This window comes from Tyto alba, unplaced genomic scaffold, assembly GCF_018691265.1.
Source record: "Tyto alba isolate M040663 unplaced genomic scaffold, T.alba_DEE_v4.0 Super-Scaffold_40, whole genome shotgun sequence".
NCBI classification, from domain to species: Eukaryota; Metazoa; Chordata; class Aves; order Strigiformes; family Tytonidae; genus Tyto; species Tyto alba.
The window spans coordinates 10,537,255-10,563,033 of NW_024881316.1; the positions used below are offsets into that span (position 1 = coordinate 10,537,255).

A 25,779-nucleotide genomic window follows, 5' to 3' on the forward strand; every position below is an offset into this window, starting at 1 on the left:
CGGTGTTTCCTTTTTAGTCTGAAACTCAGAACAGCAGCACAGCAGCCAGCCAAGAGCATACTCCGCCTGCGTCCACTAACACATCTCTGAGCCCTCGGCAGCGCCGTGCCCAGCAGCAGAGCCAGAGACGGGCCCCGTCTTCGACTGACTTCAATCGGGTGCAGCAACCACGAGTCAACATGAACCACACTGGATCAACTGTTCTCATTGTTCTTCTGACTTTTGCATTGGCAGCCCTTATCTTTCGTAGAATATGTTTGGCTAACGAGTATATATTTGAGTTATAAGGTTGGTTGTTGTAACAGCAGTGACTTGAATGCTTCGGTGAGCGTTCTGCATTGGGTATGACATGAGAACTGTTTACAAAGATTACTTTTTGTATTTACGCTTAAATCCTTATGAATGTTAATGTACCTACAGATGCATTACTTGTAAGAAAAGCAAAGTTGGACATTTAACTACAAGTGTTAATTGAATGCCCACTGGATACTTGGAGAAAAGGTGCAGTGGCATAGTAACATTAAGGCATGTGTGGGGGAGAGTCAATTTGAGTAATTTATCAACTAGAAAAAGACAATTTAAAAGAAGTTGTTGATTCACTTTTTTATGGAACGTAAATGCAATTGATCACCCCTTCTAAGTTAGTACAAGATTTGACATTGGATAAGAAATTATAAAATTAAACACTACTATGTGTTTGTGTCCAGTGAACTCTTAATTTAGAAGGGATACATTTTGTAACCACTTTAATTTACCATGAGACATTTCTAGAGGGGGAACACACATATATGAATTGGTTGTGATGCTGCTTTGTGTGTGTGAAAGGGGTAAGGGGGTGGAGGAGGAAAGAAGGGGCCAGAAAACTACTTGCGTTATTTTGATTTTCATTTTTTGGAAGAAAGATTGGATAATCTTTTGCAAGATTTGAAAGTCCTCTTCTAATACTCTCAATTGTATATCTTGTTTTTTGTTTTTGTTTTGTTTTGTTTTTTAAATTGAAGATTATATAAAACATGTCTATTCTTGCAATAGTTATAAATATGTAATATAATTATTTACCCAGAGCTATTGTCTTTTAATTATACCAGAAATATACATAATGTGTTAAACTGAAAGTTTCATATGTGGTTTTATTTACTAAAGAAAATTTAAACCTTATTATACCTAAACTGTCATATATATATGAACATGCTTAAGAGAAATATTTATTAAAACCCTGGTAGTAATAAACAGTTTCAAGCCAGTCGTCAGTTATGTTTCAAGTATCACATAGTGTTTTGCTTTTTGTTTGTGGTTTGGTTTTTTTTTGTTTGTTTCCATTTTTTCCATTTCCATTTTTTTGTTTAGGTTTTTTAAACCTAAATTCAGTATTGGACCCAGAGGGTTTCTCTATTATTCGTTTATTAAAAAATAACCGGTAATAGTCATGAATGCTGTGAAATCACATATACAAGCAATAGATTTGCATTTGTTAAGGTTTTGAGAGGTTTTATCCGTGAATGTTTAAGTATTGCAGTGTAGGAAAAGAAAGAAATCAGTGGGATAATTTTCCTTTTGTATTATTGTTCAGATTTAAATGTATTCTAGCATGTTTTTGTCAAAGGCAATGACATTTAGCTAACTTTAATTTAATTCTGTCAACATGATAGCACTGACCTAAGTGAGATTCCCATTCTGTTTCTCAGCAAGTATTTATCAAGCTACGTACAGCCTTCCTAAATTTTGTTAAATATAGTATGTATTAGTGTTTTGAAACATTAAAGTAGCTATAACCACTTCTAAAATAAGGAAGGCCCATTGTGTGTCTAAGGGGGGTGTGAAAATTAAAGAAACAAAACCTGAGTTTGCTTTTAACACTTCTCTTGTGGATTGTTGATAATCTTGTTTGCAGGTGCAATGGAACAAAGATCAAAAAATAGTTTTCTTAAGAAGTTCAACCAAAAGCATGTAGTTTGTTCAGCCAGTTCAGCAATTATTTACACATTCTGCTGCAGAACAATTTTGTGTCAATATATTAATTGATGTCTATAGTAATATGTGTATTTATATATACACATATAAAAATACTGACTTGTATATTTATTTCATTAGAAATTTAAACCCCACACAAAACCAAAGAAAAACCGACACCAAAACCCCCCAAAACCTCTCCAGATCTTGTAGCATCTAAAGTAAAAGTACTGTTCTTCCTAGTTTATGCTGCCCGAATAGCTGTTCTATTCAGGTCTTGCAAACCGGGGCTCACAGAAGAGAGTTCTGGAAGAGATCTAACCCAAAAAGACAGCTTTGCTGGGTTTTGCCCCGCTTGCTCCTATGGAAGTTTTGCTCTGAATGTGCTTTTCTTTATTCCTAGAGCCTCGCTGCTGCGCCAAGCAAACCGTTGCTCTCGTACCCGTGGGGCCCGCTGGCTGTGAGTGAAGCGGCTGCGTCTCCTGCAGAGGGGCAGGCGGTGGGGCCCCTGGCGTGGGCCCTGAGCAAGGGAGCTTCGAGGGGTTTCTGCAAACAGCCTCTTCCGCTGTGGTTAAAGAAATAGCTGCTTCGTAGCTCTTCGTTTTTATTTGAGACTTTAAAAGTTAAAATGCCTGATTGTGCAAATACCTATTTGAAAAAATAAATGCTAATGGTGACTTGATTTATGTACGGAGTCCATTGCATGTGTAGATACTTTGGGGGTTACAGTGTTTTAATTTTCCTTTCAAAGTTAGCAGTAATTAAAATCATCATTTTCAGAGGAAATAGCTCATCTTTCATCTTCAACAGCATAAAGAGCCAGACTGAACTGGAAAATAAAATCTCAACTGCTATAAAGCCATCAAAATATGTACATTTTACAGTGATAGATGTGTCTGAAACGTGGCACAGGCAGTTTCCAGTTGAAAAAGATGCCATGTGAAGGAACAGAAAATCTGGAAAGCCTGATGAAAAGGGACAGCCTGTTTTTACACAGGCTGGCAGGAGGATGGCACGGTCCTGAGATTAGAGGATTGAGCAAAAAGCTAGCGTGCAGAATTGCGAGTTTTTATATAATGGCTTTAGCAAACATCCTTTAGGACCCAGTGGAAATGTTTGGTGAGGCAAACTTTGCGAGTAATGTCCAATCATTAAGCAGTGATGAGGGAAAAGCTTGGAGTGAGAAGCCCCTGAAAACCTGTCGAACACGTCACGTCACGTCGGGGAAGCAGCGTCTCTACCACCGACCGCTGACGCTGAACACGCGACACCGGAATCGGAGTTGATTCAATGTGTAAACCCGGGGGGACTTGTGCTGCAGGAGGTTACTGGAGTGCAGAGTGCCCGACTCCTGCTTCCAGCAAGATGCCTTGTTTTGCAAAGCTCCTTTTATTAATCTTTTGCTTAGCTCTTCTTGTGGAAAGCAGAAAGCACAGGAGGAGGAGGTGGACAGGCCAGCTGGAGGTGCAGAGGGCAAGGTAAGGGTGATTAAAACACGTACGTTTCTCTCCCTGGAGAGTTATAAATACATTACTACACAGACATAAAAATCTGCCCTGACAGTGTCTTTGTGTATATTGCATGTGCAAACACCTTTATAGATAATGTTTTTATAACAGTCCCTGGTAGTATAACTGGTTTTAACTGTAAACGGACGCATTTAATGCTGATGTTAATTAACGCTTACTGAGGCAGGTTTTGCAGAGAGGTTGACCACTTCAGCATGGACTGTGGCAAAAATATTCTTGGCCCTATGTGTGAATTACCAAGAGAATTCAGAGAAGTAGCAATTAACAGAGATGTTCAAATCTGCATACTGTTTCTGCAGTGTTTCAAGAGCAGGCTGTTTACCCTGCTTGCTGGAATGTCTGTGCTACTTATGTTCGCTTGAAATTGCATGTTATTCTCTGGCAATTTGAGGTGGGAATGTTGGTTAGCATGCATTATACTAATTAATAACAAATAAATCCCTGGAAGTTACCCAGGGATTGTAAAGTTAAAAGTATATTTTGAAGAAGTACATGTAAACTTTTAAAAGAATATATATTTTAAAGTCAAGCAAAGGTACAAGAAAGAGTTAAAGATCTTAGTAAAGTTTATTAGATTTACTGTTGCTGAGATTTGACTGGAGGTTTGCATTAGAAAAGATAATCTTCCAAACCTGTCAGACAGTCCAAAGTATGTTATCCTTTTTTTTGTAGTTATGTCATGCAGTGGCAGTTATATCTTACAAGACTGTTCATTGTTCAGAGGGCTCAAAAATAAAATTGGGTTAATCCGTCTAATTAAATGGCTTCACTATGGCTGTAAACGTTCATCTTTTCATTTATTTTGTTGGGGTTTTTTGGCTTAACACTCAACATTTTTGTAGGGAATGGTATTACTTGAGCATTTTATGTGATATACTTGAAAGGAAAGAATACCTAACATGCTCTCAGATTTATACTACTTACTGAAAAAATACAGTAGCATATGCTTTTAGTGACGTAAATGTTACAAAGCTGAAACAGCTAGGGCCTGATCCTGAAATCCTAAAGCCAACTGAAGTTTTACCACTGATTTCCACAGAATCTCCATTATTGAATGAGATCTTTAACTGAAAATTTTTCCAAGTCTATGTTCTGGGAAATGCAGGGGATTCAACAGTAGCATCTTCTTAGAAACCATTCGCATGTAATAGTGATCATCTACTTCAGAGTAACTAAATAGCATAAATCCTTCTTTTAAAACATGACCTTGCCCAAAAGCAGTGCCATTCTCTGGGATAAAAGTTGTTTGAATATTTTGTACTTCATTTAATCACTGCGAAAATAATTTACAATTTCTACAGTGCTGTTATTTTAATGAAGCTGTGATAAAGTGGAAGTCAAAGCACTGCTAAAATTATTTATATAAATTAATTTACCGTAATGAATAATTGATACTGTTTGGTTTCCTATGCAATAATTATTTTAATGAACAGTTTTCCAGCCAGGTAGAACACGAGGAACTATATGCCTTATATACACACACACATATATTTCCTATTCAATGTACTTATTTAAAAGTATATAAAATCAGGATTTATGAACTATCAAATGTGAATGACATTTTAAATACAGAGAATTCTGCAATACTGGGTAAAAAAAAAAAAGAAAAGAGTGTATGGAGCAGTGACATTGATATTGTAAATTTCCAGTTACATAGAAAAAATACTGTTGTCTCTAAACTAGCAATGACTAGTGGACTTTTCTAGTAAAAGGAAATTAAAACCAGATCCTGTGCTGGTTTTCTAATCATGTAAAATAAGTGAAAAGAGTGTCCTTTTTAATAATTTCATCACATTTTCTGCTTAGTATTTCTCTTGCTGGCTTGCCATAAGAAATACAGTAAATTTTTCAGTAAACATATTAGCCAAGAAAATTTACTGCTATGTTTGGGAATCTACATTGGATAAGCGTGCTAGTTTGTGTCCTTTAAGGTGATACATCAACCTGACCTCAAGGTCTCTGTGTTGATTTCAAGAAGCTAGCTTGGGTCGTGCAAGCGCGGAACATCTTCAGTTTTGTAATTCATAGCGTGGGTGCTGTAGAGAGGTTCTGACGCCCGGAGCTCCGCGGGCTTGGCTGGGGTAACGTCCTGCAGGCGCCGAGACAGCCGCCTGCTGAGCGTGCACGGAGGGGTTGAGCCTCTGCCTTCGTGGGAAAGGAAAATGCCGAAGCCGGGCTAGGGCTGTGGAGTTAGCCACCCAAATGAAGAAATGCCATGTTAAGTGTTGCCTGTGCACCCTTTATTACTCCCCTTAATTAGTTAACAGTGAACTGTGATGCATTATTTGTCCTATGAGCGGTGCCTCAGCGTGCTGAATGGGTAACGCTTAATTAGAAACCGCGTCATGTTTCATTTTCTCTTACTCCTGCACACCCCCCTCGCTGATAATGCAGCTCTTGTCCAAAACAGAGGTATGACTTACGGGAGCATCTGCCTCCGTGCAGCAGTGGCGTTGACCATTGCCTGGAGCAGTGTCACGTTATGCTCCGGAGAGCCCAGGCTTTGCATAGAAGTATCAGTGTGTGCTCCTTGAGTAGCAGCTCCTGGCTTTGTAATGTGATGGTAGGTTTTTTTACATTTTCCAGGGATATGCTCCCTGCCTTTTATCTTACAAAACTGTGTGAAGGGATTTGGCGACACCTGTTTGTATGAAGCTAAGAGCCTTTTTGCTGAGGTACAAGCTAGCAAATGGTTCGCGAAAGCAAGGACTTACAGCTAACAGAAGATTTGTTGGTTAAAAAATTTTGCATTTCCTTCTGTTTTAGGGAAATCAAGTGATAAATGAACTGCAAAGTAAAACCCATTGAAGTCACCTGGGTGACTGTTGGGCAGGGGATATTGGCCCCAGCATTACCGACACACCAGGGAATAAATTTCAAGAGAGGAGGTAAAGACTTTGGTACTGAAGGACCAAAGTGTTTGGTGTAAGTGTGGAAAGCTGCAGGTGTGTGTCAGATGGGCCATGGTCTGTGCTGCCGTGTTGCTGGCTGGGATTTTCCAGGGAGCTGTCAGACGTGTGATGTGTAGTACTGACTGTACAGTGCATGCGTATGTGTGCTTGTAGCTTCCTTGGAGCATCAGCCTTACTGTAAGTGCCAAGCAAGTGCTGTTGCTGTGTCCAGCACTGGACTGGAAACTGTTTGGGGTACTCTTTGGTAGCTCTGCGGTGGCTGCATCTCAGGAACCGCAAACAAATCCTGGTTGTCCTTCTCAACTATCAATCCGGAAATTCCACACAGAAAAAGATAAACTCTGAAAAACAGTGGTCTTGTTAATACTTATTGCTCACTAACAATTGCTGATAATGACTCTGGTAATGTTTATCACCGTACATAAATTGTCCTAGAAGGGAGGGCTCAGGAGACGTTGGCCGTCTCGACTGTGCCTGTGAGTGGTAATTGTTTCCAGTGGTCTCGGCACTGGGCAGACAGACACAGTCTGGCTCCAAGTCTGCTTATTCCTCTCTGCTATCAGTTGTGCAAAGCCTCGTGCTTCAGCCAGCAGGAACACCGCGCTTTTGAAATAGAAGTGACTTTGAGCTTCTGTTAGCTAAAGACTTCCCGCCACGTTTTCTGGTAGTGGTCAGTGATTTGGAATACCTCATCAGAGATGTAATTTTCAGGACATGCTACATGCCAGCCCTAGGTTGGGACCCAGAAGCAGAAGTAGAGTGTTGGAGCATGGCAGCACAAGGCTCAGCACTCGGGCTTTTTTTCCAAACAGATCCGTTGGGGTGAGTAGTCTGCTCATCCCTGCTAAAACGGCTGCAGCTGGTAGGCATGCTCCCTCTGTTGCCTTGCAGGGATGCATTTTTTTTTTCTCCAACTTTTGACCAGGTGCTGCAGACATGTCTTCTGGCCTGTAGTTCTTCCCAGTCCCTATTGATCCTCTCAGCTGTATGGTGGTTTTTCAGAAAATGCAGTATTTCTAAGTGGCTCAGCTGTTAAAATGTTGATAACCGCTTTTTTTTACAGGTGTGTTGGTAGCATGGGGTTCAAATCCAGTGCATTGCACAGCTTCTAGTTGTGCAAGGTCTGATGTCTCACCGTCACTGCAGCGTCACAGCGGGGCCAAATAACAATGTGAAACAAACTCAGGGAGCGACACGCACACACGCAAATGGCTACAGCAGATCTGAGAAGCAAACCTCATGCCATATCTTGGCCGTGTGCTCCGTGTCTTCATGTTTACCAATATAACTTCTCTGCTGCTGCTACTAATGAGTGTGTAGTAATTGTGTGGTTGTCCATGTAGACTGTGAGATGTTTAGAGCCTCAACACTGCTTCCTCACCAGCCAGCGTGCATTCAGTGCTGTCTCGTCGACCATCGTGTCTCCTCCTGCCTTTTCAGCAGAACTGCCCCCTCTGGGTCCCTTCGGTAGACCTGTTGCCATCTACTTATGTTTCTGTTGTTGGATTTGGGCTGGATGGATGTAGGAAAAGGCATGGAGTGCAGGGTTTGGGATACACTTGGTGAAAAAGAGCCTCCATTTATTGCTGTGAAGAAAATGTATTCTGCATTCACCTTTAATAAGCTGAAAACATGAATAACCATAGAATAGATTTTTTTTTCTTTTTCTGGTTAAAAACATACATTACAAAAACCAAGCAAAAATGGAGGGTCCTAAGCAACAGATGATAAGGTGTGTTGGGCATGTGACCATGAATGATTCCTAATGTGTATGATAACAGTGATTGTGGGCATCCTCTGACTTTGTGACCATCATTTTCCAGAGTCTGATTTAACTTTTTTCTAGAAACCTGACAAGGAAAGTCACTTGGCTTTCCTTCCTGCTCCACTCGTAATGCCACAGGTGTGTCAGTGTGGAGCACGTTACATCCAGATGTAGGGCAACAGAGTCCCTCTCCCCTGCAGCTCTGGAAACAAGAGGGACTGGTGTGGCCATCCATGTGAACCAGGATAGACCTGCCTTGTTGTGGAGCTACCGGGGCCACTTGTGCAGCTGGGACTCATCAAGCCCTTGAATTGGTGGCCCTGACAGGTGATGGAAGGAGACTTCCCCAAAATCAAGGCCCTTGAGGTTCCCAGCTTGTCAGAAAGTTCTCGACCATATCTGATCCCGTGTGATCCATGTACATTAATAGTAAAGATGCACATCTATGTGGAATACACTCAGAGCATAATGAGGAATGCTCACCTAAGAGCAAGTTAATTGCTGTCAGTCATAAACTGTTACTGTACCTTCTCCTTTTCATCTACCCTCTTGGGGGTCTTTGCAGCAGTCACATGCTTTGCTGGTTAGAAAAACAGCAGGTTTTTCACCTTTCTTGGTGCCGGGTTTACACAGTGTGCATCTCCTCCAGCTTGCTGTGGCTGCTACACAAAGTAAATGACACCTTCAACTAATGCATTTTGGATTTTTTTTCCCAGAGAATATACTGAAGCGTGGTAAGATTTTGACTGCTGTTTAACGTCTTTGTTGACAACATGGACAGTGTGATTGAGTGCACCCTCAGCAAGTTTGCCGACGACACCAAGCTGTGTGGTGTGGTCGACACGCTGGAGGGAAGGGATGCCATCCCGAGAGACAGGCTTGAGAGGTGGGCCCACACAAACTTCATGAAGTTCAGCATTGCCAAGTGCACGGTCCTGCACATGGGTCGGGGCAATCCCAAGCACAAATACAGGCTGGGCCATGAGTGGATTGAGAGCAGCCCTGTGGAAGTGGACCTGGGGGTATTGGTGTATGGAAAACTGACAGTGAGCCAGCAATGTGTGCTCAGAGCTCAGAAAGCCGTGTCCTGGGCTGCATCAAGAGAAGTGTGGCCAACAGGTCAGGGGAAGTGATTCTTCCCTTCTATTCCACTCTTGTAAGACCCCACCTGGAGTCTTGTGTCCAGCTCTGGAACCCCCAATGTAAGGGCACAGACCTGCTCGAGTGGGTGCAGAAGAGGCTGCCAAGATGATCAGGGTGTTGGAGCCCCTCCCCTGTGAGGCCAGGCTGAGAGAGTTGGGGTTGTTCAGCCTGGAGAAGAGAAGGCTCCAGGAAAATCTAAAAAAAAAATTTAGGGCAATAGTAGAGAAGCCTTTACAGAAGCTCAATGAGATACTTGTCCCCTTCTCTTTTCTGTAAACAGGAACAATTCCTCACAAAAGACAGTTTTATCAAACTCATCCCACTTGAGTGAAGTGTAAACAGCAATAAAATCACATACAAAAAACATGACAAAAACGAGAAAGGGAGATGGGTGGATTTAAATGAATAGTGGTAAATTGCAGAGAGTGCATAAAGCTGAAAGAAACCCTGACAAATCTATAATCTGAAGTGCTAAAGACCATAAGTACATCAGGGAGGATTTATGAGATACCAGTGATCAGATTGTCAGTAAAGGCGCCGGATGGGCAGGAGTGTTCAGTGCATCCTTCAGCTTTGCAAAGGCACTGGTGACTGTATTAACCTTTGCTGCAGAGAGCGAGATATTTCCTGTGCCAAACAGTGGTGAGGCTGCCTTGGGATACCTGCCAGAGAGGATGAGGAGATACCAGCATAGCTGATGTCACTTACTGTTATAAAGAATAGGGTTTTTTCAGACAAACTTGGACTTGCTTTTGGATTGAATTGACAAAAGCAGTTATTATACATTTCAAATGCAGGCTGCGTAGACTGCCTGTCATTAAAAATAGCTCTATACAAAATCTTCATGATTGAATTAAATTGATTAAAATTTAAATGACGGACCTCTGTCTGTAAATTCTGAATTTTTGTCATGCACTTGAAGGATTGGGCACGAACTGATGATTAAATGCTGGCTTTTAAATGCAACCCCTGGCTCAGGAAGTTCCTGAAAACCTCTATTTCCTTCCTAAGGCAGTGACCCCAGCCAGCCCTCTGAAACCTCTGCAGCCACAGACTTGTTCTTAGCAACTCTCCTGTGTGATATTTGCTGTTTGATGATTTTTGAATGGATTGATCAGAGCTTGGCATTTCAGTGAGGCTGTGCCATCGATTCACAAGATGGCATTGTAATACTGCCAGGGTTTTCCATGCTATTTTCTCATACAGCATGCAATACAAAGTTTTATTGGATTTTTAATTTCATTTCACGCCCCTCCCCCCCTTCTTCGAGGAGACAGGTTTGATTGAACATTCACTGGTACTTTGGCCTTTCCCTGATGGTTAAAGTCAAGCAGACACAGAAAGATCATTCTTCTCCATTTCCAGCTTTTCAGGAGCAGAAGGAGCAGAGGCAACACTGCAGGCTGCAAAGTGGAGCCCTTTGTCAGCAGCCCTAACCTTTGCAAAGAAACACAACCTTCCCTTGCAGCAAGCAGTTAAAAGCTAAACTTTTGCCTCCAAATATTCCCATTAATGGCTGTTCTTGGGTTTATACCCCTCCTTTTAGGTAAATATTAATGCAGTTGTGTTGGGGGTGCACTTGCTCCAGCTGGGTCTTGTTTTACAGCCAGCAGGGAGAGAGATGCTCCAACACCCCGATTCAAACAGGAGCCCAGAGTGAGGTGAGGGGGTCAAAATTTTCCTATGTATCTTGTACCTTGGAGCACAAGGGTTTGTATTCCTTTAAAACATCCATTTAATACAGTTTTTAAAATTCTGTTGCTTCTTTTACACCTCCTTATTAAAGTAAAGAGGTTATCAATGTTAGCAGCAGCAACAACCCTTAGGTTTTATCATTTATTTTCTGAATTGACTGCTCTGATGGGAAATTTTTCTTCTGATTTGTGATTTATGCTCCTTATACTCATCATCATTTATATTTTTATGACCCCAAAGCACATCTACGGCCCTTTCACGGCCACACATCTGCATGTGGTGATGGTTTTCTAAGCTCTGAATTTTTGACCAAGATTTTAAGCCTGATTCACCTTCATATTTGTATCTAGTAGAGTAGTTCCTTTATTTTTCCTCCAATATTTTTGTTCTTTACTGGCCAGTGATATTTCTCCCACGCAGCCAAATGAATCTCAACCCTTTTGTATAAAGTTCTTTCTACTTATTAGTAAGTTGCTGACAAACAGCTAATTGCAGCAGTATTTACAACTTTGTCAGATCTTATGCCCAGAGCAAAGGGGTTGAGGAATATTAATGATCCAAGTCCTCCTTACTGCACCACTGGGAAACACCAGGGATGCTGATCTGGATTTTCTTCTGAAAGTCCACGCAGTATATGCCTGTTTGCTGTTTAGTTACCCACTTACGCCATTTCAGTGACTTTCTTACACTTTTCTCAGGGGTTTGTTGTCATCCTTGCTCTAGTGTTGTGTGATCTCTTAAATAGAAAGTTAGGACTTATTCTCCCTTAATTTTCAGAAAAGTGAAGGATTGCAGATCTTGCTGACTTTGGATAAAACAGCTATTTTCCCGCTGCTGTGGAGGGTGGTTTTGTCATTGTTAAAAGTCAAAAGGCGAAGCGAGCCCTCTGCCCACGCAAACTGCCGGTACTCAGCTGGTGTTCGTGGGGCAGATAGTCTCAGAATACCATATGACGTTGCACGACCACCTTCGAAAAGAGCTTTCTTGTGATAACGGCGCCTCGGTACCCAGCCAAGTCCTGGCTGGGTAACGTGTGGGGCCGAGTCAGCTGCTCCTGCTGCTGCTTGCTCCGTCACGCTTGCCGCAGCCGCGCTCCGGGCCTCGCGGCGCCCCGGGAGCCACGGCCTGCGGAGCGGCGAGAGCGCCGTGCCGGCCTCGGAGCCGGCTGAGGCGGCAGGGCTGCCCGCCGCGGGGGCCAGCTCCGAGCTAATGCTGTTGGAGAAGGGGCGCTGGGCCTGCCGTGCTGGCCTACGCCCCGGTGCTGGCGCCATCCCCGCTTCCCCCCCGCCCGGCTGGGCCCACCGGGCCGCCGCTCCTGCGGCTCCGAAATGGGGCCGGCGGGCGGGCGTCGGCCGCCCAGTGCCGCAGGGACCCCAGACCAACGCTGTTGCTGTGTGTTGCAGTCGCATCTATGAGAAGAATCGTGACGTGACCAAAACTTGGAAAGGAAAGACGGAGCGGCTTCTCAGAGTCAACAGCCATGACTTCACCATGCGGCCGGCTTTTGGAGGTGAGAATAAAACGGTTTGCTTGTTTTCGTGCTCATCTGATTAAAAATCGTCTCATTAGTCATGTAATAATAATTAAAAAAGCGCCTCTGGCCATATGCACTAGTGAAGGGAAAGAACTTGCATGGTTTCAGGAGATATTCAAGACAATTTGGAGAGGCCTCATCCTCACCTCATAAGCCTTTGTACAGCCCCTACACTCCTTCTTGTTGCTGAATTTGGCTATATTTTTTGGCTAGTGCTCCCCAGACCTCAGGACAAACCCTCCCAGTAAGTATTTCGCTATTGGGAAGATGAATAAGGTGCAAGTGTTAACGTTCACTTGTAGTTGTGAAGCTGCAATGACATTTTAAGCTGATGTAATCAAATTGCAAACTAAAGAATTTGTTAGGTAGATCACATCCCATCCTTGCTAAGAGAAAATGGAGTATTTTTGTTCAACTAAAATCTTGTCTCAAACACTCTAAAGCAACGGAGCAGGAAAGAAGGCCTCCATCACCTTCGTTTATATGTTCTGTCATACCCATTTACAGGAATATGCTTGCCTGATCTTTCTAGGCTCACCACTGCAACAGGTAAGAGAGTACCTAAATAAAAAATGTGCTGATATACCAGAACGGAAATCATTCTTCTGATTACGTCAATAACCAAGCCCTTCCAGAGCTAAGGGCAGTGTTTTCATCAGCTTTTTCTAAATAGCTAACACTGCATCCTTTGTCAATCAGTTTTCTAGAATGAAGTGCAACTTCTCCCTTGCTGGTGGGCCACTGGGGTGTTTCGTATTATGCACCTAGTCCGTAGAACAAAGCTTCTCTGACCTGCCTGTTTGTGGAGTAGCTGGAAAGGTGTTTCTCACCCCACAGTGCAGATGTGCTGATGTGACAGCACAGTGCTGTCCCGATACTCACAATTTGTATTTCTCCAAACTCCGGAGTCCAAAATGTGTCATCACCAGTGTTTTTTTCTCCCCGACACACTGTAATTTACTAACAGGTTGCAGTCCAGCCTGCCTGCTGGAGGCAACTCTTTTGATCGTCAGTGGTAAACTTGATCTGTTATTTCTAGAGTTGAGTAGTTTCCCTTAAATTTTCCTCTGAGTGGAATGTAGACAAATCCCCCTGGGGCTGGTGCCAGCACATCTGACAAGCACATGTGTGCAGCTGAAGCTCAGGGCTGAGATCTGGGAGCTGGCTCTGGAAGCACTGGGCACGCCTGCTCCTTTCTGAATCGGTTGTAAAAGTGAAGCTGAATGAGCTGCCTTCAGGCCTCTCACTTGCTCCAGATGGGTATCTCCTTGACAGTGATACTGCTGCTCCACCTTCTGGTTAGGGAAAGGGAGATTATGGCTTATCGCTGGTATTTCCTCTCCTGCCAGGCTGCTTCTTTTGGAAAGTGAGCCTTCCAACAGGGTGGATTTGGGAAGGTATATGACCTCTGAAAGATGAAAACCAAGAAACTGTGAGATTGATTTCATGGACTGACGCACGTTCTCTTGGCTCCAGGAGGAGATAGTTGCTGTCGGGTTTGTCCACTCAGCCTTCTTGTTGGCTTGATCTCCTATTTTGCTGTTTATTTATTGGTCTTGGGTTTTTTTACCGGACTTTTAGGCTTCTCTTTTCCATTCTTCTGATCTTCTCGAGCATGTCTCATGTTGTTGACCATGAGGGCAGGTACTGTCTGCAAAGCCTGGATTTGTGACATGTTGGCTAGATAACCACTGCCTTCAGTCTGGCTTTACGTTGTTGGCACACTGTTCCGTCATAGATATTGGTGATCATGTGCCATCCCACATGGTTTGCCCAGCACAGCGATGCTGTATCAATTATTTGTGTCAGTATGTTGTATGTTGTCTTCTGAGAGTGGGCAGGAGGTTGCAGATGGTTTGGCACACATGAAGATGGGTTGCTGATTTGGTATGCTTCATCTTTCTTAACAGAAGGCTAGACTGAGAAGTAGATATCATGCTCTGTTAAGTGAGTTCACCAACGTACATATATGTCCCTAAATACCAGGCATGCCTTGTCCTGCTATAAGCTCAGAGGGTTCCCTCTACTTCCAATCCTGTAGCTCCTCTGTCCTTCTCTTCCCTCCCCATAGTCTTAAAAGAGACATATGTGGAAAGGTCCTGTGGTTCCTTCTGGAGAAGTAACTTTTTCTTGATTTTATTAGTCTCTTACATTCAGATAGGAACCACTGTCATATAATAATCTGGCTGCATATACATTTTCCTCTTATAATCATTTTCACTTCTTATTGCCAAGCTGGTGTCTGTGCTGGAATTCTTACTTTTCCTTCAGAGAAGAGACGATGGGGTTTCTAGTGCTGAAGATCATCCCTAATCATGTGGGGAGGTGAGTGTGCTCGTTCCAGCAGCTCTCCTGGAGCAAATGAGAGGGGAGAAGCAAAGTGCAGAGGCAGGCTCAGCTTTGAAAGCGCACAGGACACCAGGCTGGTGGCCCCTAGGACAGATACAGTATGAATCATTGGCAGTTGCAGGTACTGAATGGACAGAACCACGCATGGCTTGTAAATTATAGCAGTGGGAAGGAGATTCCCAGATGCTTCCCTTTTGCCAGCTGATGAGACAGCTGTCACTGCTATACCAGTCTTACAGAGGCTGGCCATCCAAGCTATATTTCGTCATATTAAAATGCGAGGGAATAGAAAAAAGCAGAGGAAAAATAGCCAGCTCACAGAGGTTAAAACCAACTCAAGGTTGAATAGAGTTGGTTTCCCAGACAGTGAGGTCAGTGACAAACTCTGCTGGTCCCAAAAGGAAGGGAGCAGGCTTTCCCTTCAGCAGGCAAAAAACAGTGTCAGCATCAGAGAGGGAATCTTGCTAGTCTTATAGGTAGCAACGAAAAACCTCAAAGCACGTGCCTCAAAAATCTTAGAAACCCAAATCACTGAATGTTAGGGTACCATATTGTGGTTTCAGATTTTTTTTTTGCTAAGTCAGACTCAGTTTTTGCATTTTGGCTGGTGACTTCTGAATGACTGTTGTGGACAGACTGGAAGCACCCCTCTCTCCTTGGTGTCACCACTCTGGCCAAAAGACCTGCTGGCTCCTGGGTCTGATGGGGTGACATGACAACGCTTCTCTGGGAGAAGACTTGGACTCCTTCCCTCTACTCAGCTGGAGATAGCTGGGGGGCCACTGTGATTTTTTTTTTTTTTTTTTTTTTTGTCCTAGCGGGATGTATGTCAGGGCATGATGCCTGTGCTTTTTGGGGAAGCTTAGGGGGTTTGTCCCACTGTGCTGATGGTTTAGGTTTTGATGTTTGTTTATGGTTTGAGTGTCACCACTTCACTGCATTTCTGTAAACAGACCAAATTTTTTGCTATTTTTATCAGTGTCTCAGAGCCCATGAGGAAGGCAAAGGTTCACACCAAATAGACACACATAGTTACATGGTTACTCCTCCAGCACTAATGTACCTGCATTTTAGTCTCCCTCTTGTCTTGTTTTCCCATACTACCTCCCATCATGGCATTAGGATACCCCTAGAGCCTAAAAACTTGGAATAACATTTATTGAATTAAGAAATATCCAAACAGCCTTCAGAGAAAAGTTGACTATTTATAAAGGAAAAACATGGTGTTTCTTTATGTTTTGCTCAAAATCTCTTATCTTGAAGAGCTACCTGGGATAAAGGTGGGGTATTAGCAAAGTTGTGCTGCAGTTGCATGTGATAAGGAGCAAAACATGGCAACAGCTTTGTTGAGGCTTCAGCCTTGGAAAGCATGACTCACATGCACAGAGATAGCTCAGGTGCTACAGGTTCTTGCACAGCTGCAGAATTATGCAGTGTATTTTTAGTGACAGATGATAAGCCTGATGGAAAAAAAATATAAAGGAAAGAAAACAGAAGTCTGGTAAGAGGCAATCCTTATATTTCCTTCTGTATTATTATTCATCAGGCAGACACAGTGATTTGCTATGCACTGTGAGTCCTTCCAGTTTTTTGCTGCAGCACTGCCAGTCAAACTGATGTGGTGTGACCTGTGTAGGATAAAAAGGCATTTGTACTGCAGAAGCAGAGCAGAGGAGCCTGTGGGACATGTGTGACTGTAACTGGTTGCTGCCCTAAGACCATCTCTGCTCTCTGAGAGCAGCTCAAGGACCATGGTCTAATGGAAAGTCCAGCCCTGTGACGTTGCATTGGGCCTGTGATGCTGTGGTGCAGGTTGGAAGGGCAATTCATCTCTGGAAAACATAAATAATGTCATAAGCAAATTGTGAGGGACATTACACAATAAAGAAACACAATACTGTAAAACTGATGGTTCCCAAACTTGGTGAAATAATGGGCAGCTGTTAACCTTCAACATTTTTGGTGGAGCAGTCTACAACTTCACCACTGGAATTTAAGCTAAAAGAGGATGGGGTTGTAGCTACTTTATTGTGGCCGTGATGACTCTTGCTGGTCTGCAGAGGACAGTCAGCAAGCTGCCAGCCCAACACAGCCACGACCACTGGACAGGGCAGGCTGGGGTTATGCAAGGCGAAATGGAAGAAAAGCATTAGAGAAAGGTGAAGGATTTTTCAAGAAAAAGTATCTTTGTAAAGAGCAACTGAGCAAGCAAATGTTGTATAAGTTGTGTTATTAACAGCCCAATAATCATGGTCATCTTGCCTGCTCTCAGCCCATTAGAGACAAGCTATTGGGTACGGTGGTAATGACAAAGATTTTTGCTTTGCTGATGTTCAAAGTAGCCTTCATGATCTAAAATAGACTGCATTTATTATGACCCTTAGGGAGTTATCTCCATGTCAGTGACCTTGTTCTAGCTAGCAGATGTTCAGGTATTATTTACAAATATTAATATTTAAAGATTATGTAAATGTTTGGTTTGCTGCCTTCCTTAAACACCCATTTTAAGCATTTCATCTATAACATCTCGTATTTTACAGGGAGTCTGTGAATAAGCAGCTTTAGTTGATACTTAAAATAGCTGTATCTTCTTTGCTGAGGAACAGCCTAATGCCGTACTTCTATTCTATTTCTTCAGAGCTTAATAGCCTAATGTCAGCTGGTCCTTGCTGCCCTTTCTTGGCAGTACTTTTGTCAGAATGGATGAATGGTGGGGTGAATGAAGCATCAGTAGTTCACTTAGGGTTTGTATCAAGGGCTGGAATAAAACTTGCCTGTCCCTCGATAAGATGCAGAGAAACAAAGGTCTCTGCAGTCATGTGGCAACTGATGAGCGTATCCTGGTGGTGACTGCCTGGTAGCTGCACACATTAAGAGGTCCCAGACATATATACATACATTAAAAAATATATATATATATATATATACACATACACATACATGCAGAAACACTGAAGACTGTCTTGCAGCTTACAGACATGGGATCCCTTATGGACATATGTGAGTCTCTCTGGGTATGCACAATGTGTCTGGCAGCAACAAAGAGTCTCAAGCCTGCTTGTTTCCCATGTAGATATTTTTATCTCAAGGTCTATGTCTGCCTCACTCCTTCAGAGATAAAGGAAGGGACAGAGAGACTGTCTCAGAGGAAAACAATGAGCCTTTGAAATCACTGCCAAAAAGAAAAATTAAATAGATGTTGCATAACTTTAGTCTCAGCTGGAGTGGAAAACTGACTCCAGGCATTTTCATAGTAGCATGTTATTCCCTATCTTCCAAAGCCTGCTGCACTGTTAAAAAATAAAACCTATATTTGTGTCCAGTAGCTGTTTCTGACTGGGAACTGACCGGTCCTTTGCAGCTTTCATGCAGCTCCTCAGTGGGTGATTTCAGGTGCCAAGACACACTGGGATGCAACAGGCTTTAATGTTGGGCACCTTCTGAAGTAATTCCTGAACAGCATTTATAGAAACCTCCTGGGCTCCCCAGAGGTGTTAGCTCAAGACCGGGTGTCCCATGCAGCCTGGAACAGAGTTTAGTATTCAAACTGGAGTTTTTGTAAGGTGAAACAAGCCACAAAGTCTTCTCGGTGTCAGAACCCACCCCAGATGGAGGCTTGTTGGGTCCACCTATTCTACTTGTACAGCCACTGAAGGCAGATGCAAAGTGGGTCTTCTTTAAAGGTATTCTGTACAGCATCTTTTCTATACACAGCACCTAAGTCAAACATGTAATGGCTTTCATTGAAGAGCTGGTCACAAAAACAGAGCAGCTCACTGCAGAAGAAAGGGAAATGAGGGAGCACTCTCACTGCTGATTCTCAGAACACCAGGTTGTGAATTTGGCAAAGGAATAAAGACATATAAAGCCACAAACACTTTGACAGGCTGGTCCTTGAGTATCTTTTCACTACCCATTTGATCTGAGGCAAGGATGCTGACATGCAGGAATTTACAGAAATAAGATGTTGCTGATGCAGTTTCAGAAGGCAGTACCTTTACAGTGAGAAGGCTCAACATGTAAATCCTATGCAGAGGTTGTGGGGCTAATGGATATTGCCCAATACAAGAGAGAAAGCAGGAACACTCCCATCAGCCTCAGATTGTACTTCAAGTCACTTAAATCCTCTCTCAACATGCAAATATAAATACCTCCTTCAAAAGGAAAAGCTCCTATTTTCCATTTCCAGTTTTTATACCGTCAAATTTGTTAATGACTGTGCAAGTGTCTTGAGCTTGCTTGGAAGCTGCCGCTGCATTGTGACTGAGATGCAAGGGGAATAGTTGATTTATGGTTTGTTTCTGTGTTGTAAGTGGAAGCCTGTGACTTTTATGAAGTTTTTTCAGAGTCCAGGGTTTGCTATCTGGTTGTATCTGTCCTGCTGAATTAGGGATTTCAGTTCTGCAAGATATTGCTTTGAACAGTGATGGAGATAATTGATGTTGACATATTTGCTGTTTCTGGAAGAAATATTTCAGTTGAAGGTTATGCAAGTTCTCTCTAGACCTTGATCTATAAATACTTAATCTCATGCTTAATTTGAATAATTCCATGAATTTGGCTGACAAGTTTCAGAGACCCTAAAGTATGGGCTGAAAGATTTGCTGGGCTGCAGTCTTTGAGCAAAGCAGCACTGCTTTTTCTTCTCAGCCAAATCCACATCTTTCACATGGATCCGTTCAGCTTTCCTTCCAGCAGTGAACATCCTAGAGAGTAGCCTGAGCTTTGAGGTTTCTCCAGTGTTACAGGATTCAGGTCTTTTCCTGCTTGTAATTCTCCAAGCTAATCCTTCTGGCTTTCCTCTCTCCAAAGAAAAAATTAATATAGATAAAATATTGTTTATGACAAAGAAAAGCTGGTCGATGAGGGCTTTTTAACTTTTATTGTTATAATCTAAGTTACTTGTCCTCTCTCTATCTGCTCAATGTGTCAGAAACCATCTCAGCTGTTCTTTTCCCTTCCCATTTGCACCTTCCTCATCCTCTGCTCCCTTTCAATAAGGAGACTTTTTTCTGTTTTCTTATCCCTAGTGGAATTTGATGGGGAATTTGGCAAAGGTCTGGAGCGCCAGTGGTTCAACAGTTTAATTTCCAGAGAGGCATGATTAAAAAGCTAGCAGTTCCTAACTGAGTCCAAGGAGGACTGAGACCAAAGATATCTTGAGATCTTTCTGTGACTGATCTACAGCCGTTTAATTCAATGGTATGTGCTGTAGCCAAGGTGACCTTTAGGGAAACCCAGGGTTTGTTGCTGTGGTTTGAAGAGGGCATTTCTTTACAGGGCTTCTGTTTTGCTTCAGACACTGCATGCATTTACAGTGTTGCTCACATCAAGTGCAAACCTGCATCTTAATAGAAGTCTTGAAGAGTGATGGGCCAAGTGAATATGCAATTGTCATTACCAGCTATGCTCATTGCCTAGAGCAGGATTTGGTGATAGTTTGATTCCCACCACTAGCTTCCAGGCAGCAACATTTGGGCTGGCCCCACCGGGTCTTCACCCACTCTTCCCTGTTCAGCCCAACCTCTTGTCCAAGCTTTCTTCAAAGGGTCTTCTTGGTGTTTCAACGTGGTCTTGTTGCCATTCATGTGCCTTCTCATTACCTCAGCTCCAGGTGCTGAATGAGGAGCAGGGAGAAGGGAAACACAGTGATTGCTCCTGATGATTGTAGTAGGATTTCCACAGGAAAGGCAGGGTAAATGTTTCCACTGATAGGTAAGTTTTACAGTCTCATCTTCCTACTGTCTGTATTAAGAACTTCACATTTGAGTCCAGAGTTCAAACTGTTTCTTCCTCTCTCTATTATACTCACTGTTTTATCATCCCTCAAATTCGTGACTAACCACAGAAAAGTAAAAAGTAGAAGCAGTTTCACTGATGTACAAGACATATAACCTCAGGCCTCTTCTCTCAAGGGCTTTCCAGCTTTACACTGAACATTCTGTATTTTGGGTTTAATAAAGCTTCATAGCAGCTCCAGACCGAACCTTAGACTTTGGCCTTGCAGTGAGGTAACTGCTGGTTATCTGGGAGCCAAGGGAGCCAAACTGAGTGTTTTGTGCAGGAACATGAAAAAAGAAAAGAACGTAGACATAGTATTTTATCTTCAAGAGCAGATAGGAAAGGAACAGGAGAGAGGGACAAATACTGAGTTGGCAGTGTTCTTCTGTTTGTTGGGTTTTTTTGTGTTTGGTTTTTGGTTGGTTTTTTTTTTTTTTTTTTTTAATCTGTGATAAGTGTTCAGTCAAGTGTGGAAATTTCAGCAGTAAATAGACTTTGGATGGGTGTTGATTTCCTGAATCAAGGCTAAATTAAACATTCGTACACGGAGAGTGTCTCTTGCAGTCTGGAAGCTGGGGTGGGGCGTGCTGCCCAGAATGTGCTGGGCACGCAGACCCTTGGCACGGGGGAGAGCCAGTGGAAAGTACCACAGCCAACTGCTGCCTTCCTCTTCTGGCACAACCTGATTGCTCTGTGAAGCTCTCCTGGCAGAGACTGTGTCTCCTCTGTTAGCACCGTGCCTACCATGACATGGCTGTTTGGGATGGCAGCACCCTGGGCCCTACCTCAATGTCAACAGCTTTGTGTGACAACAAATAATCTTAATTACAAATGCTTTCTAGAGCAAGAGCCAGACGCAGGGCTGATGGCAGCCTTGTGTCTGCCCTGATCTGGGCTGTTGGACTGTGGAGCCTTTCTGAAGTGTCTTACTCTGAGCACTGAGCCTAGATCTTGCAGAGGCCCAAGTTAAATATAAAAAATATGGCTATGCTGAAGAGCTATTGGGTATTTAAAGGCATTAAGGCAATAGATAAGTATTCAAATAATTTTCCAGGCTCTCCTTGATCACCATGCATGACTTCTTGAGATAACTGAGCAAAGAAAGGCTAACTGGCTACCAACAGGGCACTGCCTATCAGCAAGCTTGTGTTGTTTCCCTGCTGATTATACTGCATATCAAAATGTGTGTTACCAACACAGATACAGTGCTTTTTGCTACACAGTCTACCTTGTTTAAAAAAACACAAACCACATGTTACTGAGAAGGAGGAATATCACATAGAAATTATTTCTCTTGGTATTGTTTTTAATGTTTGTTTACTCGATGTCTTAAATAATTATAGAGAGTAGAAAGAAGTGTGGCTGAAACCAAGGTATAAGTTCATAGAATGATTTCAGACAGAGAAGGATTGCATTAAAATACTGTATGTAAGACAGGCAGGACTGGTAGAGAGATGTAGCATGACTTACTACGTCAACTGAAAGAACCAGAATTAACAAACCACCTCCTTAAAAACAACACTCTATAAGTTAATTTGCTTATTATACCTTACCATACTCCACAACTATTCAACAGAAGAGGACAGAGGGAGCAGAACACTGCAAGGCTGCTTATAGTTTATAAGCAACTGAAAGGGAGCCAGAACAGGGAGCAAGATGGAGTTGTGTCATTGGAATGAAAAATCTTACCAAAGTCTCTGGGTTCCTGAGAGACGTGCCAGTGCTGACTAATTGGAATTTCTCCCCAAGTAAATCTTCCTTGCAAACACCCTAAAACTTGGATGGACACCACCAAGACACAAATAGGAGCGAGCAAATGCTTGCTGGCATCTTTTTAAACATTAAGTACATAGTTGTGTGTCTGAATGTGCCATGTAGGTGTTGTAAACATCTAGGAGTCATCTAAAAGTGCTGGGTTAACCGTGTTTCAGCTTCACTGCTGGGGGCAACAGTCAATTAAATTGGAACTGGTGGTGCCATGAGCCTGGTCCTGCTCCACAGGGCTGGCTGCAGGGTGCCTGTACCCAGCACAGCCACTGATGGACAGTGCGGGCGCAACAGGCTGGAGCTGTGCGTGTGGAAGGGGGACGGTGTCACTGTCAGCATGCTCTGCTGTAATTCAGTGAGGCTGGCTTATCAAAGCCAGTCAAAATCTCTATCAGGGCCAGTCACAGTAATCAGCTTGTCTCATGGACTTTGCGATTACCCTTTCTCTACCAAAGCTGAGTTGGTAATTTTTTGTCCTTGTATTCAGTTTGCGCAGCAAGGTTTTGGTAGTGGGGGGGCTACAGCGGTGGCTTCTTTGAGAAGTTGCCAGAAGCTTCTCCTGTGTCCAACAGAGCCAATGCCAGATGGCTCCAAGATGGACCTGCTGCTGGCCAAGGCCGAGCCCATCAGCGACAGCAGTAGCGCCTCTGGGTTAGTGTATTCAAGAAGGGGGAAAAACCCTAAGCAAATGCATCTGGAGAGAGGAGTGAGAATATGTGAGAGAAGCAACTCTGCAGACACCAAGGTCAGTGAAGAAGGAGGGAGAGGAGGTGCTCCCTTGAAGCCCATGGGGAAGACCATAGGGAGGCAGGCTGTGCCCCTGCAGCCCATGGAGGCCCAGGGTGGAGCAGATACCCACCTGCAGCCCATGGGGGACCTTACACCAGAGCAGATGGATGCCCAAAGGAGGCTGTGACCTCATGACCACACTGGAGCAGGCTCTTGGCAGGACCTGTGGCCCCGTGGAAAAAGGAGCCCACGCTGGAGCAGGTTTGCTCGCAGGACTTATGACCCCGTGGGGGACCCACACTAGAGCAGTCTGTTCCTGAAGGACTGCACCCCGTGGAAGGGACTCACTACTGGGGGAGTTTATGAAGAGCTGCAGCCTGTGGGAAGGATCCACTTGGGAGCGGTTCGTGGAGGACTATCTCCCATGGGAGGGACCCCACACTGGAGCAAGGGAGGAGTGTGAGGACCCTGAGGAGGAAGGAGCGGCAGAGACAAGGTGTGATGATCTGACCACAATCCTCATTCTCTGTCCCCCTGAACTGCTGTGGAGGAGGAGGTGGAGAATTCAGGAATGAAGTTCAGCCTGAGAAGAATGGAAGTGGGGGGAAGGTGTTTTTTTTAAGATTTGGTTTTATTTCTCATTATCCTACTCTGATTTTATTGGTAATAAATTCAATTATTTTTTCCCCAAATCAAGTCTGTTTTGCCTGTGACAGCAATTGCTGAGTGATCTCCCTGCCCTTATCTTGACCCACTAGCCTTTGATTGTATTTTCTCTCCCCTGTCCAGCTGAGGAGGGGAGTGATAGAGTGGCTTTGGTGGGCACCTGGCATCCAGCCAGGGTCAACCCACCACACTCCTCCTGCAGAGGCAAACGCAAGGCTGTGCTCAAAAGCCCTGAAGATGGGTGGGAGTCTCTGCGTGCTGCTACGGGTGCAGGAGCAGGATGGATGGCAGCTTGTGGAAGTGCACTGCTTTCTCAGAAGAGCATTCCTGCTGTCTTCTTAGGCTTATGGTGTATCCAGAGCTTGGATGTGGTCTTGAGGAAGATGCTGCTGTAGCTAAATACATGCATGCAGCAGGCCCTGCTGTGCACGGTACTGCACAAATACGGGCCTGGATCTACAAAGGGATTGTGATGCCTCTTAAATACCATCCAACTGCTAATCAGGTTCAAAATCTAGATGCTAAAAATCTCTGCAGACCTTCATGGAGGCCACTATGGTCCTCGGAAAATTTACTTCTGCTTGCCAAGTCCCAGACATGTCTGCAGAACTGTTTTGCCACAGTCTGTCTCACTGACAGTGACCAGGTGGGAGAAATGCTCTAGATGCGCACATCAGTGTGATCCCTGTGAGACCCACTGCCGTGCACTGAGAGCTCAAGGCCACAGTGGTTCCACCTGGACTGTTCCTCAGCAGTTCCTGCTGACCAGCCCCAGTTTGGTATGCACGTCTCTGTAGGCACTTACCTCCTCAGTGCACTGGGAAAGGGAAAAAGCTGTGTGAGGACACACCACGGGGAACTTGAGTAACCTGAGGAGGTCCTAGTCACTAAAATAAGCAGCAGGCTACAGTGAAGTTTTGATATAGGATTAGAGGAATGTGCATTTATTACGGGATGTTTTCTCTTTATTTACTCTTTGTGAATTCTCTGGTTGCTAATTTCAAAACTACTGGGGAAACCTAGTAATATCAGTTAGATAGTACTATCAATAAACCATATGTATCAAATGGTGGTGGGCTCTTGAAAGATTTATGTAGCTCATTTTGTTGATAAGAAATCAAAAACTCCCAAGGAAGAGATTGCTGCTTGCAGTTTCTTCAGTCCCCTGTTCTTGGGGATAAAAGGCCTAAAATTTATGATGGGATGGTCTAGTTTTTAAAAGCATATGCAGATGTTTCATCCAAGCTCTGGATTATCTGGGCAGAGTGTCAATACTGCGGTGTGTGCCAAGGGGAAGATAATTCAATATTTCAAAAGGGGCCTTACATGATTATTCACTAACTCTTCCTTCAGCCCTCTCGTGAAAAATCATGGACGGAAAAGTATAACATAAGTTGAGAAATGGTTTGCATGCCACTTTATACACTTTATAGTGCTAATTAAATGCAGATGATATAAAAGAACAGTTATTTACATATTTAAATATGATTCTTCTACAGGCCCTGCAATTCCCGTTGGGGTGGATGTGCAAGTTGAAAGCTTGGACAGTATTTCTGAGGTTGACATGGTATGTAATCTTTTAAGCCTCAATTATCTGTAGTCATAAAAAGTCCCTCCCACTTAAAAGCTGTGGGTTTCAAATGATTGGTCAGATGGAAGTAATAGCAGCATTTGGCAAATTATAAGAATCTGATATTCAGAACTAAAGACCTGATAAAACCAGGTGATCAATGGCTTATCTCTGTATCTTCAGACAAAAAGTATGAAGGAAAAAGGGGCATTAAGTGAGAGAATAATCAGTGCCAAGAAGGATCTATCACAAACAGAAATATAAGTAGCTGTGCATGAAGGTTTGAAGGTACATGCTGCAGCTCATATAAGCTGCGCTTACTGCAAGAGTTTTCTTCCTTACGGAACCATTGAGTCCATTTGTTTTAAATACATGTTTCTGGGAGGCAC

At 43.4% G+C, this 25,779-nt stretch overlaps 2 protein-coding genes across 6 annotated transcripts in view; both read left to right on the forward strand.

The window, feature by feature from the left end:
• The window catches only part of UBE2J1 (ubiquitin conjugating enzyme E2 J1), a 44,403-nt gene extending 43,149 nt beyond the window's left edge, over positions 1-1,254 (forward strand). For all 4 annotated transcript variants that reach the window (XM_032989933.2, XM_042803580.1, XM_042803581.1 and 1 more), the window contains one exon: positions 18-1,254. In XM_032989933.2, the coding sequence (XP_032845824.1) occupies positions 18-287 (270 nt within the window). In that variant the 3' untranslated portion in view covers positions 288-1,254. The remainder of the gene's footprint in view (positions 1-17) is intronic.
• An 86-nt stretch (positions 1,255-1,340) lies between these two features.
• The window catches only part of GABRR2 (gamma-aminobutyric acid type A receptor subunit rho2), a 45,653-nt gene continuing 21,214 nt past the window's right edge, over positions 1,341-25,779 (forward strand). For both annotated transcript variants that reach the window (XM_042803576.1, XM_042803578.1), the window contains exons 1-3: positions 1,341-3,428; positions 12,398-12,504; positions 25,320-25,387. In XM_042803576.1, coding sequence (XP_042659510.1) covers positions 3,241-3,428; positions 12,398-12,504; positions 25,320-25,387 — 363 coding nt within the window. In that variant the 5' untranslated portion in view covers positions 1,341-3,240. The remainder of the gene's footprint in view (positions 3,429-12,397; positions 12,505-25,319; positions 25,388-25,779) is intronic.